An 18,179-nucleotide genomic window follows, 5' to 3' on the forward strand; every position below is an offset into this window, starting at 1 on the left:
CACCCCACCCCACCCCACCCCACCCCACCGCCACCCACCCCACCCCACCCCCCCACCCCACGCCACCCACCCCACCCCACCCCACCCCCCCACGCCACCGCCCCCACCCCACCCCACCCCCCACCCCACCCCACCCACCCCACCCCACCCCACCCCACCCCACCCACCGCCCCACCCCACCCCACCCCCCCCACCCCACCCCACCCCACCCACCCCCCCCCCCCCACCCCACCCCCCCACCCACCCCTCCCCCCCCACCCCCCCTCCCCACCCACCCCACCCCACCCGTATTTCAGTTATTGAACAGTATTGAATCAGATAACGTACCTTCCAGCTAGAATCTTGTAGTAGGCAAATATCTGATCAGCCAGCTTGTAGACAAACTGATCAAAACACAGGTTGACCTGCAGAGGATGTCATATAGGAAGTACAGTATCAGTCATCATCAAAACACAGGTTGACCTGCAGAGGATGTCATATAGGAAGTACAGTATCAGTCATCATCAAAACACAGGTTGACCTGCAGAGGATGTCATATAGGAAGTACAGTATCAGTCATCATCAAAACACAGGTTGACCTGCAGAGGATGTCATATAGGAAGTACAGTATCAGTCATCATCAAAACACAGGTTGACCTGCAGAGGATGTCATATAGGAAGTACAGTATCAGTCATCATCAAAACACAGGTTGACCTGCAGAGGATGTCATATAGGAAGTACAGTATCAGTCATCATCAAAACACAGGTTGAAGAGGATGTGATTTAGGTCAGTTACAGATTAATACAGTTACAGTACACAGCTGGCAAGCTCCCCTCAGTGATGACTAGTCTAACTAGTTACCTCTGCTGTAGTGATGACTAGTCTTATGGTGAACTAGTTACCTCTGCTGTAGTGATGACTAGTCTAAAGGTGAACAAGTTACCTCTGCTGTAGTGATGACTAGTCTAATGGTGAACTAGTTACCTCTGCTGTAGTGATGACTAGTCTAACTAGTTACCTCTGCTGTAGTGATGACTAGTCTAATGGTGAACTAGTTACCTCTGCTGTAGTGATGACTAGTCTAATGGTGAACTAGTTACCTCTGCTGTAGTGATGACAAGTCTAATGGTGAACTACTTACCTCTGCTGTAGTGATGACTAGTCTTATGGTGAACTAGTTACCTTTGCTGTAGTGATGACTAGTCTAACTAGTTACCTCTGCTGTAGTGATGACTAGTCTAATGGTGAACTAGTTACCTCTGCTGTAGTGATGACTAGTCTAATGGTGAACTAGTTACCTCTGCTGTAGTGATGACTAGTCTTATGGTGAACTAGTTACCTTTGCTGTAGTGATGACTAGTCTAACTAGTTACCTCTGCTGTAGTGATGACTAGTCTAATGGTGAACTAGTTACCTCTGCTGTAGTGATGACTAGTCTTATGGTGAACTAGTTACCTCTGCTGTAGTGATGACTAGTCTAATGGTGAACTAGTTACCTCTGCTGTAGTGATGACTAGTCTTATGGTGAACTAGTTACCTCTGCTGTAGTGATGACTAGTCTAATGGTGAACTAGTTACCTCTGCTGTAGTGATGACTAGTCTAACGGTGAACTAGTTACCTCTGCTGTAGTGATGACTAGTCTTATGGTGAACTAGTTACCTTTGCTGTAGTGATGACTAGTCTAACTAGTTACCTCTGCTGTAGTGATGACTAGTCTAATGGTGAACTAGTTACCTCTGCTGTAGTGATGACTAGTCTAACGGTGAACTAGTTACCTCTGCTGTAGTGATGACTAGTCTTATGGTGAACTAGTTACCTCTGCTGTAGTGATGACTAGTCTAATGGTGAACTAGTTACCTCTGCTGTAGTGATGACTAGTCTTATGGTGAACTAGTTACCTCTGCTGTAGTGATGACTAGTCTAATGGTGAACTAGTTACCTCTGCTGTAGTGATGACTAGTCTAACGGTGAACTAGTTACCTTTGCTGTAGTGATGACTAGTCTAATGGTGAACTAGTTACCTCTGCTGTAGTGATGACTAGTCTTATGGTGAACTAGTTACCTTTGCTGTAGTGATGACTAGTCTAACTAGTTACCTCTGCTGTAGTGATGACTAGTCTAATGGTGAACTAGTTACCTTTGCTGTAGTGATGACTAGTCTAACTAGTTACCTCTGCTGTAGTGATGACTAGTCTAATGGTGAACTAGTTACCTCTGCTGTAGTGATGACTAGTCTAATGGTGAACTAGTTACCTCTGCTGTAGTGATGACTAGTTACCTCTGCTGTAGTGATGACTAGTCTAATGGTGAACTAGTTACCTCTGCTGTAGTGATGACTAGTCTAATGGTGAACTAGTTACCTCTGCTGTAGTGATGACTAGTCTAATGGTGAACTAGTTACCTCTGCTGTAGTGATGACTAGTCTAATGGTGAACTAGTTACCTCTGCTGTAGTGATGACTAGTCTAATGGTGAACTAGTTACCTCTGCTGTAGTGATGACTAGTCTAATGGTGAACTAGTTACCTCTGCTGTAGTGATGACTAGTCTTATGGTGAACTAGTTACCTCTGCTGTAGTGATGACTAGTTACCTCTGCTGTAGTGATGACTAGTCTAATGGTGAACTAGTTACCTCTGCTGTAGTGATGACTAGTCTAATGGTGAACTAGTTACCTCTGCTGTAGTGATCACTAGTCTAATGGTGAACTAGTTACCTCTGCTGTAGTGATGACTAGTCTAATGGTGAACTAGTTACCTCTGCTGTAGTGATGACTAGTCTAATGGTGAACTAGTTACCTCTGCTGTAGTGATGACTAGTTACCTCTGCTGTAGTGATGACTAGTTACCTCTGCTGTAGTGATGACTAGTCTAATGGTGAACTAGTTACCTCTGCTGTAGTGATGACTAGTCTAATGGTGAACTAGTTACCTCTGCTGTAGTGATGACTAGTCTAATGGTGAACTAGTTACCTCTGCTGTAGTGATGACTAGTCTAATGGTGAACTAGTTACCTCTGCTGTAGTGATGACTAGTCTAATGGTGAACTAGTTACCTCTGCTGTAGTGATGACTAGTCTAATGGTGAACTAGTTACCTCTGCTGTAGTGATGACTAGTCTAGTGAACTAGTTACCTCTGCTGTAGTGATGACTAGTCTAATGGTGAACTAGTTACCTCTGCTGTAGTGATGACTAGTCTTATGGTGAACTAGTTACCTCTGCTGTAGTGATGACTAGTCTAAAGGTGAACAAGTTACCTCTGCTGTAGTGATGACTAGTCTAATGGTGAACTAGTTACCTCTGCTGTAGTGATGACTAGTCTAATGGTGAACTAGTTACCTCTGCTGTAGTGATGACTAGTCTTATGGTGAACTAGTTACCTCTGCTGTAGTGATGACTAGTCTAATGGTGAACTAGTTACCTCTGCTGTAGTGATGACTAGTCTTATGGTGAACTAGTTACCTCTGCTGTAGTGATGACTAGTCTAATGGTGAACTAGTTACCTCTGCTGTAGTGATGACTAGTCTAATGGTGAACTAGTTACCTCTGCTGTAGTGATGACTAGTCTTATGGTGAACTAGTTACCTCTGCTGTAGTAATGACTAGTCTAACTAGTTACCTCTGCTGTAGTGATGACTAGTCTAATGGTGAACTAGTTACCTCTGCTGTAGTGATGACTAGTCTAATGGTGAACTAGTTACCTCTGCTGTAGTGATGACTAGTCTAATGGTGAACTAGTTACCTCTGTTGTAGTGATGACTAGTCTTATGGTGAACTAGTTACCTCTGCTGTAGTGATGACTAGTCTAATGGTGAACTAGTTACCTCTGCTGTAGTGATGACTAGTCTTATGGTGAACTAGTTACCTCTGCTGTAGTGATGACTAGTCTAACTAGTTACCTCTGCTGTAGTGATGACTAGTCTAACGGTGAACTAGTTACCTTTGCTGTAGTGATGACTAGTCTAATGGTGAACTAGTTACCTCTGCTGTAGTGATGACTAGTCTTATGGTGAACTAGTTACCTTTGCTGTAGTGATGACTAGTCTAACTAGTTACCTCTGCTGTAGTGATGACTAGTCTAATGGTGAACTAGTTACCTCTGCTGTAGTGATGACTAGTCTAACGGTGAACTAGTTACCTCTGCTGTAGTGATGACTAGTTACCTCTGCTGTAGTGATGACTAGTCTAATGGTGAACTAGTTACCTCTGCTGTAGTGATGACTAGTCTAATGGTGAACTAGTTACCTCTGCTGTAGTGATGACTAGTCTAATGGTGAACTAGTTACCTCTGCTGTAGTGATGACTAGTCTAATGGTGAACTAGTTACCTCTGCTGTAGTGATGACTAGTCTAATGGTGAACTAGTTACCTCTGCTGTAGTGATGACTAGTCTAATGGTGAACTAGTTACCTCTGCTGTAGTGATGACTAGTCTAATGGTGAACTAGTTACCTCTGCTGTAGTGATGACTAGTTACCTCTGCTGTAGTGATGACTAGTCTAATGGTGAACTAGTTACCTCTGCTGTAGTGATGACTAGTCTAATGGTGAACTAGTTACCTCTGCTGTAGTGATGACTAGTCTAATGGTGAACTAGTTACCTCTGCTGTAGTGATGACTAGTCTAATGGTGAACTAGTTACCTCTGCTGTAGTGATGACTAGTCTAATGGTGAACTAGTTACCTCTGCTGTAGTGATGACTAGTCTAATGGTGAACTAGTTACCTCTGCTGTAGTGATGACTAGTCTAATGGTGAACTAGTTACCTCTGCTGTAGTGATGACTAGTCTAATGGTGAACTAGTTACCTCTGCTGTAGTGATGACTAGTCTTATGGTGAACTAGTTACCTCTGCTGTAGTGATCACTAGTCTAATGGTGAACTAGTTACCTCTGCTGTAGTGATGACTAGTCTAATGGTGAACTAGTTACCTCTGCTGTAGTGATGACTAGTCTAATGGTGAACTAGTTACCTCTGCTGTAGTGATGACTAGTCTAATGGTGAACTAGTTACCTCTGCTGTAGTGATGACTAGTCTAATGGTGAACTAGTTACCTCTGCTGTAGTGATGACTAGTCTAACTAGTTACCTCTGCTGTAGTGATCACTAGTCTAACGGTGAACTAGTTACCTCTGCTGTAGTGATGACTAGTCTAACTAGTTACCTCTGCTGTAGTGATCACTAGTCTAACGGTGAACTAGTTACCTCTGCTGTAGTGATGACTAGTCTAATGGTGAACTAGTTACCTCTGCTGTAGTGATCACTAGTCTAATGGTGAACTAGTTACCTCTGCTGTAGTGATGACTAGTCTAATGGTGAACTAGTTACCTCTGCTGTAGTGATGAATAGTCTAATGGTGAACTAGTTACCTCTGCTGTAGTGATGACTAGTCTTATGGTGAACTAGTTACCTCTGCTGTAGTGATCACTAGTCTAATGGTAAACTAGTTACCTCTGCTGTAGTGATGACTAGTCTAATGGTAAACGAGTTACCTCTGCTGTAGTGATCACTAGTCTAATGGTAAACTAGTTACCTCTGCTGTAGTGATGACTAGTCTAATGGTGAACTAGTTACCTCTGCTGTAGTGATGAATAGTCTAATGGTGAACTAGTTACCTCTGCTGTAGTGATGACTAGTCTAATGGTGAACTAGTTACCTCTGTTGTAGTGATGACTAGTCTAATGGTGAACTAGTTACCTCTGCTGTAGTGATCACTAGTCTAATGGTGAACTAGTTACCTCTGCTGTAGTGATGACTAGTCTAATGGTGAACTAGTTACCTCTGCTGTAGTGATGACTAGTCTAATGGTGAACTAGTTACCTCTGCTGTAGTGATCACTAGTCTAATGGTGAACTACATACCTCTGCTTCTATCTCATCATAGAGGAACTGCTTCTTGAACTTGGTCAGGGCGTAGTGGGCACTGTCATTATAGAGGTCCAGAGGATACAGCACATACCTGGGGGACAGACACTTCATGAGACTGGCTCTGGATGGAAGACACGACTCTGTGTGTGTGTGTGTGTGTCCTCCTTACTCCATCATAGAGGCCTCCTTGGTCTCCAGTATGTGGTCTGTGAGGATCCAGGGCATGGACATCTCGATGGGGAACTGGATCCTGCGTCCCATGGTCAGCTCCAGGAAGAACTCTCTGAACCACAGCTGAGACAGGTCACAGCACTGCTGTAGGGTCTCTGTTAGGGGACAGAGGGTTAGGGAGGGGACAGAGAGGGTTAGGGGGGGACAGAGGGTTAGAGAGGGGACAGACAGAGGGTTAGAGAGGGGACAGAGGGTTAGAGAGGGGGCAGGGGTTAGAGAGGGGACAGAGGGTTAGAGAGGGGACAGAGGGTTAGAGAGGGGACAGAGGGTTAGGGAGGGGACAGAGGGTTAGGGAGGGGACAGAGGGTTAGGGAGGGGACAGAGGGTTAGAGAGGGACAGAGGGTTAGAGGGGGACAGAGGGTTAGGGGGACAGAGGGTTAGGGGGACAGAGGGTTAGAGAGGACACAGACAGAGGGTTAGAGAGGGGCAGGGGTTAGAGAGGGGACAGAGGGTTAGAGACGGGACAGAGGGTTAGAGAGGGGACAGAGGGTTAGAGAGGGGACAGAGGGTTAGAGAGGGGACAGAGGGTTAGAGAGGGGGCAGAGGGTTAGAGAGGGGGCAGAGGGTTAGAGAGGGGACAGAGGGTTAGAGAGGGGACAGAGGGTTAGAGAGGGAACAGAGGGTTAGAGAGGGGGCAGAGGGTTAGAGAGGGGCAGAGGGTTAGGGAGGGGACAGAGGGTTAGAGAGGGAACAGAGGGTTAGAGAGGGGACAGAGGGTTAGGGGGACAGAGGGTTAGAGGGTTAGAGAGGGGGCAGAGGGTTAGGGGGACAGAGGGTTAGAGAGGGACGGTTAGAGAGGGGACAGATGGTTAGAGAGGGGACAAAGGGGGTTAGAGAGGGGACAAAGGGGGTTAGAGAGGGGACAGGGGGTTAGAGAGGGGTTAGAGAGGGGACAGGGGGTTAGAGAGAGGACAGGGGGTTAGAGAGGGACAGACAGAGGGTTAGGGGTGACAGAGGGTTAGGGGGACAGACAGAGGGTTAGAGAGGGGGTTAGAGAGGGGACAGGGGGACAGACAGAGGGTTAGAGAGGGGTTAGAGAGGGACAGGGGGTTAGAGAGGGGACAGACAGAGGGTTAGAGAGAGGGGACAGAGGGTTAGAGAGGGGACAGGGGTTAGAGAGGGGTTAGAGAGGGGACAGGGGTTAGAGAGGGGTTAGAGAGGGACAGGGGTTAGAGAGGGGTTAGAGAGGGACAGGGGGTTAGAGAGGGGACAGGGGGTTAGAGGGGGTTAGGGGGGTTAGAGAGGGGTTAGAGAGGGACAGGGGGTTAGAGAGGGGACAGGGGGTTAGAGAGGGGACAGGGGTTAGAGAGAGGGGACAGGGGGTTAGAGAGGGGACAGACAGAGGGTTAGGGGGACAGACAGAGGGTTAGGGGGACAGACAGAGGGTTAGAGAGGGACGGTTAGAGAGGGGACAGATGGTTAGAGGGGACAGAGGGGGTTAGAGAGGGGACAGGGGGTTAGAGAGGGGACAGACAGAGGGTTAGGGGGACAGACAGAGGGTTAGAGAGGGGACAGAGATATAGAGAGGGGACAGAGGGTTAGAGAGGGGACAGGGGGTTAGAGAGGGGACAGACAGAGGGTTGGGGGGACAGACAGAGGGTTAGGGAGGGGACGGTTAGGGAGGGGACAGATGGTTAGAGGGGACAGAGGGGGTTAGAGAGGGGGTTAGAGAGGGGACAGGGGGTTAGAGAGGGACAGAGGGTTAGAGAGGGGACAGAGGGTTAGAGAGGGGTTTAGAGAGGGGGTTAGAGAGGGGACAGAGGGTTAGAGAGGGGACAGAGGGTTAGAGAGGGGACAGAGGGTTAGAGAGGGGACAGAGGGTTAGAGGGGACAGAGGGGGTTAGAGAGGGGTTAGAGAGGGGACAGAGGGTTAGAGAGGGGACAGAGGGTTAGAGAGGGGACAGAGGGTTAGAGGGGACAGAGGGTTAGAGAGGGGACAGGGGTTAGAGAGGGGACAGGGGGTTAGAGAGGGGACAGGGGTTAGAGAGGGGGTTAGAGAGGGGACAGAGGGTGTTAGAGAGGGTGTTAGAGAGGGGACAGAGGGTTAGAGAGGGGACAGAGGGTTAGAGAGGGGACAGACAGAGGGTTAGGGGGACAGACAGAGGGTTAGGGGGGACAGACAGAGGGTTAGGGGGGGACGGTTAGAGGGGGACGGTTAGAGAGGACAGAGGGGGTTAGAGAGGGGGTTAGAGAGGGGACAGAGGGTTAGAGAGGGGACAGAGGGTTAGAGAGGGGACAGAGGGTTAGAGAGGGGACAGAGGGTTAGAGAGGGGACAGAGGGTTAGAGAGGGGACAGAGGGTTAGAGAGGGGACAGAGGGTTAGAGAGGGGACAGAGGGTTAGAGAGGGGACAGAGGGTTAGAGAGGGGACATCCTTCCTGTTTGGCCCTGTCTGGGGGTGTCCTCGGATGGGGCCACAGCGTCTCCTGACCCCTCCTGTCTCAGCCTCCAGTATTTATGCTGCAGTAGTTAATGTGTCGGGGGGCTAGGGTCAGTTTGTTATATCTGGAGTACTTCTCCTGTCCTATTCGGTGTCCTGTGTGAATCTAAGTGTGCGTTCTCTAATTCTCTCTTTCTCTCTCTCGGAGGACCTGAGCCCTAGGACCATGCCCCAGGACTACCTGGCATGATGACTCCTTGCTGTCCCCAGTCCACCTGACTGTGCTGCTGCTCCAGTTTAAACTGTTCTGCCTTATTATTATACGACCATGCTGGTCATTTATGAACATTTGAACATCTTGGCCATGTTCTGTTATAATCTCCACCCGGCACAGCCAGAAGAGGACTGGCCACCCCACATAGCCTGGTTCCTCTCTAGGTTTCTTCCTAGGTTCTGGTCTTTCTAGGGAGCTTTTCCTAGCCACCGTGCTTCTACACCTGCATTGCTTGCTGTTTGGGGTTTTAGGCTGGGTTTCTGTACAGCACTTTGAGATATCAGCTGATGTACGAAGGGCTATATAAATACATTTGATTTGATTTGACAGAGGGTTAGAGAGGGGACAGACTGAGGGTTAGAGAGGGGACAGACGGAGGGTTAGAGAGGGGACAGACGGAGGGTTAGGGGGGACAGACGGAGGGTTAGGGGGACAGACGGAGGGTTAGGGGGACAGACGGAGGGTTAGGGGGACAGACGGAGGGTTAGGGGGACAAACGGAGGGTTAGGGGGACAGACGGAGGGGGGGGGACAGACGGAGGGTTAGGGGGACAGACGGAGGGTTACGGAGGGGGGACAGACGGAGGGTTAGGGGGGACAGACGGAGGGTTAGGGGGACAGACGGAGGGTTAGGGGGACAGACGGAGGGTTAGGGGGACAGACGGGGTTAAGGGGGACAGACGGAGGGTTAGGGGGACAGACGGAGGGTTAGGGGGACAGACGGAGGGTTAGGGGGACAGACGGAGGGTTAGGGGGACAGACGGAGGGTTAGGGGGACAGACGGAGGGTTAGAGGTAGAGAGGGAACAGGGAGACAGAGAGCAGGATGGTTCTGTAAACTCCTTACCGCTGAAGTTGAGCAGGTGAGTATAGAAGAAGGACTCTCTGTGGAACTTCTCCATGTCCATGATGGTGGGTCCCTCCAGACTGCTGCGGAGGGTCTTCTTAGAACCACTCTTATCAGCTATCAGAGACTCCAGCATGGTACGAACCATGTACAGCTACAGAGGAGGAGGAGGGAGGAGGAGGAGGAGAGGACATTAAACGAAAAGCCCAGGAGGCCGGACGTTGCAGAGATACTGGAACAGGCACACCATGTTGTCTCACTACTAAGATCCATCCTGAAACCATGTGCTGAGAGAGACCCGAGGGTGCTGAGAGAGAGAGAGAGAGAGAGAGAGAGAACAGAGGGTGCTGAGAGAGAGAGAGAGAGAGAGAGAGAACAGAGGGTGCTGAGAGAGAGAGAGAGAGAGAGAGAGAGAGAGAGAACAGAGGGTGCTGAGAGAGAGAGAGAGAGAGAACAGAGGGTGCTGAGAGAGAGAGAGAGAGAACAGAGGGTGCTGAGAGAGAGAGAGAGAGAGAACAGAGGGTGCTGAGAGAGAGAGAGAGAGAGAACAGAGGGTGCTGAGAGAGAGAGAGAGAGAACAGAGGGTGCTGAGAGAGAGAGAGAGAACAGAGGGTGCTGAGAGAGAGAGAGAGAGAACAGAGGGTGCTGAGAGAGAGAGAGAGAGAACAGAGGGTGCTGAGAGAGAGAGAGAGAGAACAGAGGGTGCTGAGAGAGAGAGAGAGAGAGAACAGAGGGTGCTGAGAGAGAGAGAGAGAACAGAGGGTGCTGAGAGAGAGAGAGAGAGAGAACAGAGGGTGCTGAGAGAGAGAGAGAGAGAACAGAGGGTGCTGAGAGAGAGAGAGAGAACAGAGGGTGCTGAGAGAGAGAGAGAGAACAGAGGGTGCTGAGAGAGAGAGAGAGAACAGAGGGTGCTGAGAGAGAGAGAGAGAGAACAGAGGGTGCTGAGAGAGAGAGAGAGAGAACAGAGGGTGCTGAGAGAGAGAGAGAACAGAGGGTGCTGAGAGAGAGAGAGAACAGAGGGTGCTGAGAGAGAGAGAACAGAGGGTGCTGAGAGAGAGAGAGAACAGAGGGTGCTGAGAGAGAGAGAACAGAGGGTGCTGAGAGAGAGAGAGAACAGAGGGTGCTGAGAGAGAGAGAACAGAGGGTGCTGAGAGAGAGAAGAGAACAGAGGGTGCTGAGAGAGAGAGAGAACAGAGGGTGCTGAGAGAGAGAGAGAACAGAGGGTGCTGAGAGAGAGAGAGAACAGAGGGTGCTGAGAGAGAGAGAGAGAGAACAGAGGGTGCTGAGAGAGAGAGAGAGAACAGAGGGTGCTGAGAGAGAGAGAGAGAGAACAGAGGGTGCTGAGAGAGAGAACAGAGGGTGCTGAGAGAGAGAGAGAACAGAGGGTGCTGAGAGAGAGAGAACAGAGAGAGAGAGAGAACAGAGGGTGCTGAGAGAGAGAGAACAGAGGGTGCTGAGAGAGAGAGAGAACAGAGGGTGCTGAGAGAGAGAGAGAGAGAGAGAACAGAGGGTGCTGAGAGAGAGAGAGAACAGAGGGTGCTGAGAGAGAGAGAACAGAGGGTGCTGAGAGAGAGAGAACAGAGGGTGCTGAGAGAGAGAGAACAGAGGGTGCTGAGAGAGAGAGAACAGAGGGTGCTGAGAGAGAGAGAACAGAGGGTGCTGAGAGAACAGAACAGAGGGTGCTGAGAGAGAGAGAACAGAGGGTGCTGAGAGAGAGAGAGAACAGAGGGTGCTGAGAGAGAGAACAGAGAGAGAGAGAACAGAGGGTGCTGAGAGAGAGAGAGAGAGAGAACAGAGGGTGCTGAGAGAGAGAGAGAGAACAGAGGGTGCTGAGAGAGAGAGAGAACAGAGGGTGCTGAGAGAGAGAGAACAGAGGGTGCTGAGAGAGAGAGAGAACAGAGGGTGCTGAGAGAGAGAGAGAGAGAACAGAGGGTGCTGAGAGAGAGAGAACAGAGGGTGCTGAGAGAGAGAGAACAGAGGGTGCTGAGAGAGAGAGAACAGAGGGTGCTGAGAGAGAGAGAGAACAGAGGGTGCTGAGAGAGAGAGAGAACAGAGGGTGCTGAGAGAGAGAGAACAGAGGGTGCTGAGAGAGAGAGAACAGAGGGTGCTGAGAGAGAGAGAACAGAGGGTGCTGAGAGAGAGAGAACAGAGGGTGCTGAGAGAGAGAGAGAACAGAGGGTGCTGAGAGAGAGAGAGAACAGAGGGTGCTGAGAGAGAGAGAACAGAGGGTGCTGAGAGAGAGAGAACAGAGGGTGCTGAGAGAGAGAGAGAACAGAGGGTGCTGAGAGAGAGAGAACAGACAGACCTGTGTGCTGGAAGGGCCGACAGCGCGGCGAGGAACCTTGATGTCAAAGCCTCCCTTGGGGTCTTTCTCTCCTCGCAGGGCAGGGTCATTGTGGGGCTCATGTCCTGCCTCCCAATCACAGATGGTCTTCCTGATGGCCTGCAGGACACTGGGGAGAGAAACATGTTGATCAGTACATCAGAGTGACTGAGCGCGTGTGTGTGTGTGTGTGTGTGTGTGTGTGTGTGTGTGTGTGTGTGTGTTGCGCTCCGTCGTACCTCTGCACCACGTTCTTCTTCTTCTTGATGGCCTGCCGTAGCGGGTCTCTCAGGGTGAGCTGGGCGAAGTCCTGCAGGGCCGAGTAGATGGTGTGGCGGATAGCGTGGTTAAACACCGACTCCATACGACCCATCAGAACCTGTAAACCCTTTATCATGGCCATCACCTGGAGGGAAGGACCACCTCACGGTTAGTTAGTCTCTAACACACCTAGAGACAGGTTAGTTAGTCTCTAACACACCTAGAGACAGGTTAGTTAGTCTCTAACACACCTAGAGACAGGTTAGTTAGTCTCTAACACACCTAGAGGCAGGTTAGTTAGTCTCTAACATACAGAGGCAGGTAAACCCTTTAGTCTCTAACACACCTGAGACAGGAAGGACACACCTAGAGACAGGTTAGTTAGTCTCTAACACACCTAGAGACAGGTCAGTTAGTCTAACACACCTAGAGACAGGTTAGTTAGTCTCTAACACACCTAGAGACAGGTCAGTTAGTCTAACACACCTAGAGACAGGAACACACCTCAAACATACATTTATAAACCCTTTATCATGGCCATCACCTGGAGGGAAGGACCACCTCACGGTTAGTTAGTCTCTAACACACCTAGAGACAGGTTAGTTAGTCTCTAACACACCTAGAGACAGGTTAGTTAGTCTAACACACCTAGAGACAGGTTAGTTAGTCTAACACACCTAGAGACAGGTTAGTTAGTCTAACACACCTAGAGACAGGTTAGTTAGAGACACACCTAGAGACAGGTTAGTCTCTAGACAAACCTAGAGACAGGTTAGTTAGAGACACACCTAGAGACAGGTTAATTAGAGTCTCTCACACAGGTTAATTAGAGACACCTCACACAGGTTTATTAACACACCTAGAGACAGGTTAGTTAGAGACACAGTCTCACACAGGTTAATTAGAGACACACCTCACACAGGTTAGTTAGAGACACACCTAGAGACAGGTTAGTTAGAGACACACCTCACACACACGTTAGAGACACCTAGAGACAGGTCAATTAGTCTAACACACCTAGAGACAGGTTAGTTAGTCTCTAACACACCTAGAGACAGGTTAGTTAGTCTCTAACACACCTAGAGACAGGCCAATTAGTCTCTAACAAACCTAGAGACAGTTTAGTTAGTCTCTAACACACCTAGAGACAGGAACACACCTCAAACATACATTTATAAACCCTTTATCATGGCCATCACCTGGAGGGAAGGACCACCTCACGGTTAGTTAGTCTCTAACACACCTAGAGACAGGTTAGTTAGTCTCTAACACACCTAGAGACAGGTTAGTTAGTCTCTAACACACCTAGAGACAGGTTAGTTAGTCTAACACACCTAGAGACAGGTCAATTAGTCTAACACACCTAGAGACAGGTTAGTTAGAGACACACCTCACACAGGTTAATTAGAGACACACCTAGAGACAGGTTAATTAGAGACAGGTTAGAGACACACCTAGAGACAGGTTAATTAGAGACAGGTTAATTAGAGGCAGGTTAGCTAGAGACACACCCAGAGACCGGTGAATTAGAGACACACCTAGGGACAGGTGAATTAGAGACACACCTAGAGACAGGTGAATTAGAGACACACCTAGAGACAGGTTAGTTAGAGACACACCTAAAGACAGGTTAATTAGAGACACCTCACACAGGTTAATTAGAGACAAACCTAAAGACAGGTTCATTAGAGACAGGTTAGTTCCCCCATTACACACCATCTACTACACCAGCCCCCCATTACACACCATCTACTACACCAGTTCCCCCATTACACACCATCTACTACACCAGCCCCCCATTACACACCATCTACTACACCAGTTCCCCCCATTACACACCATCTACTACACCAGTCCCCCCATTACACACCATCTACTACACCAGTTCCCCCCATTACACACCATCTACTACACCAGTCCCCCCCCCATTACACACCATCTACTACACCAGTTCCCCCCATTACACACCATCTACTACACCAGTTTCCCCCCATTACCACCATCTACTACACCAGTTCCCCCCATTACACACCATCTACTACACCAGTCCCCCCCCATTTTCCCCCCCATTACACACCATCTACTACACCAGTTCCCCCCATTACACACCATCTACTACACCAGTTCCCCCCCATTACACACCATCTACTACACCAGTTCCCCCCCATTACACACCATCTACTACACCAGTTCCCCCATTACACACCATCTACTACACCAGTTCCCCCATTACACACCATCTACTACACCAGTTCCCCCATTACACACCATCTACTACACCAGTTCCCCCCATTACACACCATCTACTACACCAGTTCCCCCATTACACACCATCTACTACACCAGTTCCCCCCCCCCATTACACACCATCTACTACACCAGTTCCCCCATTACACACCATCTACTACACCAGTTCCCCCCCATTACACACCATCTACTACACCAGTTCCCCCATTACACACCCTCTACTACACCAGTTCCCCCATTACACACCCTCTACTACACCAGTTCCCCCCCATTACACACCCTCTACTACACCAGTTCCCCCCCATTACACACCCTCTACTACACCAGTTCCCCCCCATTACACACCCTCTACTACACCAGTTCCCCCCCATTACACACCATCTACTACACCAGTTCCCCCCCATTACACACCATCTACTACACCAGTTTCCCCCCCCATTACACACCATCTACTACACCAGTTACTACCCCCCCATTACACACCATCTACTACACCAGTTCCCCCCCATTACACACCATCTACTACACCAGTTCCCCCCATTACACACCATCTACTACACCAGTTCCCCCATTACACACCATCTACTACACCAGTTCCCCCCCCATTACACACCATCTACTACACCAGTTCCCCCCATTACACACCATCTACTACACCAGTTCCCCCCATTACACACCCTCTACTACACCAGTTCCCCCCCCATTACACACCCTCTACTACACCAGTTCCCCCCATTACACACCCTCTACTACACCAGTTCCCCCCATTACACACCCTCTACTACACCAGTTCCCCCCCATTACACACCCTCTACTACACCAGTTACACACCATCTACCCCCCATTACACACCATCTACTACACCAGTTCCCCCATTACACACCCTCTACTACACCAGTTCCCCCCATTACACACCCTCTACTACACCAGTTCCCCCATTACACACCCTCTACTACACCAGTTCCCCCCCATTACACACCATCTACTACACCAGTTACACCCCCCCATTACACACCCTCTACTACACCAGTTCCCCCCATTACACACCCTCTACTACACCAGTTCCCCCCCATTACACACCCTCTACTACACCAGTTACACACCCTCTACCCCATTACGCACCCTCTACTACACCAGTTACACCCCCCATTACACACCTCTACTACACCAGTTCCCCCATTACACACCCTCTACTACACCAGTTCCCCCCATTACACACCCTCTACTACACCAGTTCCCCCATTACACACCCTCTACTACACCAGTTCCCCCCCATTACGCACCCTCTACTACACCAGTTCCCCCCCCATCTTACACACCCTCTACTACACCAGTTACTACACCCCCCATTACACACCATCTACTACACCAGTTCCCCCATTACACACCATCTACTACACCAGTTCCCCCCCATTACACACCATCTACTACACCAGTTCCCCCTTACACACCATCTACTACACCAGTTCCCCCCATTACACACCATCTACTACACCAGTTCCCCCTTACACACCATCTACTACACCAGTTCCCCCCCATTACACACCATCTACTACACCAGTTCCCCCCATTACCCCCATCTACTACACCCCCCATTACACACCATCTACTACACCAGTCCCCCCCCCCATTACACACCATCTACTACACCAGTTCCCCCATTACACACCATCTACTACACCAGTTCCCCCTTACACACCATCTACTACACCAGTTCCCCCATTACACCCATCTACACACCATCTACTACACCAGTTCCCCCATTACACACCATCTACTACACCAGTTCCCCCCCCCCCATTACACACCATCTACTACACCAGTTCCCCCATTACACACCATCTACTACACCAGTTCCCCCCATTACACACCATCTACTACACCAGTTCCCCCATTACACACCATCTACTACACCAGTTCCCCCCCCCCATCTACACACCCTCTACTACACCAGTTCCCCCTTACACACCATCTACTACACCAGTCCCCCCCATTACACACCATCTACTACACCAGTTCCCCCTTACCCCCATCTTACACACCATCTACTACACCAGTCCCCCATTACACACCATCTACTACACCAGTTCCCCCCCCCCCATTACACACCCTCTACTACACACCATCTACTACACCAGTCCCCCCCCATTACACACCATCTACTACACCAGTTACACACCATCTACCCCCATTACACACCATCTACTACACCAGTTCCCCCTTACACACCATCTACTACACCAGTTCCCCCATTACACACCATCTACTACACCAGTTCCCCCATTACACACCATCTACTACACCAGTTCCCCCCCCCCATTACACACCATCTACTACACCAGTTCCCCATTACACACCATCTACTACACCAGTTACTACACCCCCCTTACACACCATCTACTACACCAGTTCCCCCATTACACACCATCTACTACACCAGTTCCCCCATTACACACCATCTACTACACCAGTTCCCCCTTACACACCATCTACTACACCAGTTCCCCCATTACACACCATCTACTACACCAGTTCCCCCATTACACACCATCTACTACACCAGTTCCCCCATTACACACCATCTACTACACCAGTTCCCCCCCATTACACACCATCTACTACACCAGTTCCCCCATTACACACCATCTACTACACCAGTTCCCCCATTACACACCATCTACTACACCAGTTCCCCCATTACACACCATCTACTACATCTTCCATCTAAATTCTCCTTTCCACTCTTCCCTGTAGGACCCTAGCTGTCTCTGCAGTCTCTGACTTGTGATTTGGGGAGTGGTGACAGAATCATAGTAGTGATCTTGTTAATTGACTCGTCGTTGTTTATGTTGGCCGTTCCATTCTTTCAAGCTTTTTATTCAAGTCCTGCAGTTTAAACTTAACCAAGCAACAGCTATTCCCGCCACAAACCCCCTCCCGGCAGACAGAAAGCACGTGGTCCCTCCCGGCAGACAGAAAGCACGTGGCCCCTCCCGGCAGACAGAAAGCACGTGGCCCCTCCCGGCAGACAGAAAGCACGTGGCCTCACTAAAGAGGGGTTAGGCTGACTGACCTCTACCAGGGAGAACTTCTCCTCACTAAAGAGGGATTAGGCTGACTGACCTCTACCAGGGAGAACTTCTCCTCACTAAAGAGGGATTAGGCTGACTGACCTCTACCAGGGAGAACTTCTCCTCACTAAAGAGGGGTTAGGCTGACTGACCTCTACCAGGGAGAACTTCTCCTCACTAAAGAGGGGTTAGGCTGACTGACCTCTACCAGGGAGAACTTCTCCTCACTAAAGAGGGGTTAGGCTGACTGACCTCTACCAGGGAGAACTTCTCCTCACTAAAGAGGGGTTAGGCTGACTGACCTCTACCAGGGAGAACTTCTCCTCACTAAAGAGGGGTTAGGCTGACTGACCTCTACCAGGGAGAACTTCTCCTCACTAAAGAGGGGTTAGGCTGACTGACCTCTACCAGGGAGAACTTCTCCTCACTAAAGAGGGGTTAGGCTGACTGACCTCTACCAGGGAGAACTTCTCCTCACTAAAGAGGGGTTAGGCTGACTGACCTCTACCAGGGAGAACTTCTCCTCACTAAAAGAGGGGTTAGGCTGACTGACCTCTACCAGGGAGAACTTCTCCTCACTAAAGAGGGATTAGGCTGACTGACCTCTACCAGGGAGAACTTCTCCTCACTAAAGAGGGGTTAGGCTGACTGACCTCTACCAGGGAGAACTTCTCCTCACTGGTGTAGTTGTATCGTGTAGCTCGTTCAT

At 49.7% G+C, this 18,179-nt stretch overlaps 1 protein-coding gene across 1 annotated transcript in view; it reads right to left on the minus strand.

Moving 5' to 3' along the window:
• LOC112236278 (cytoplasmic FMR1-interacting protein 1 homolog) overlaps positions 1 to 18,179 on the minus strand; it is an 89,817-nt gene that overhangs the window by 26,684 nt on the left and 44,954 nt on the right. The window contains 7 exon segments of the mRNA XM_042322672.1: positions 328 to 404; positions 5,833 to 5,929; positions 6,008 to 6,164; positions 9,569 to 9,722; positions 11,874 to 12,021; positions 12,131 to 12,297; positions 18,124 to 18,179. The exon segment at positions 18,124 to 18,179 is cut by the window's right edge and continues 70 nt beyond it. Coding sequence (XP_042178606.1) covers positions 328 to 404; positions 5,833 to 5,929; positions 6,008 to 6,164; positions 9,569 to 9,722; positions 11,874 to 12,021; positions 12,131 to 12,297; positions 18,124 to 18,179 — 856 coding nt within the window.

Source organism: Oncorhynchus tshawytscha, linkage group LG05, assembly GCF_018296145.1.
Source record: "Oncorhynchus tshawytscha isolate Ot180627B linkage group LG05, Otsh_v2.0, whole genome shotgun sequence".
Lineage (NCBI taxonomy): Eukaryota > Metazoa > Chordata > Actinopteri > Salmoniformes > Salmonidae > Oncorhynchus > Oncorhynchus tshawytscha.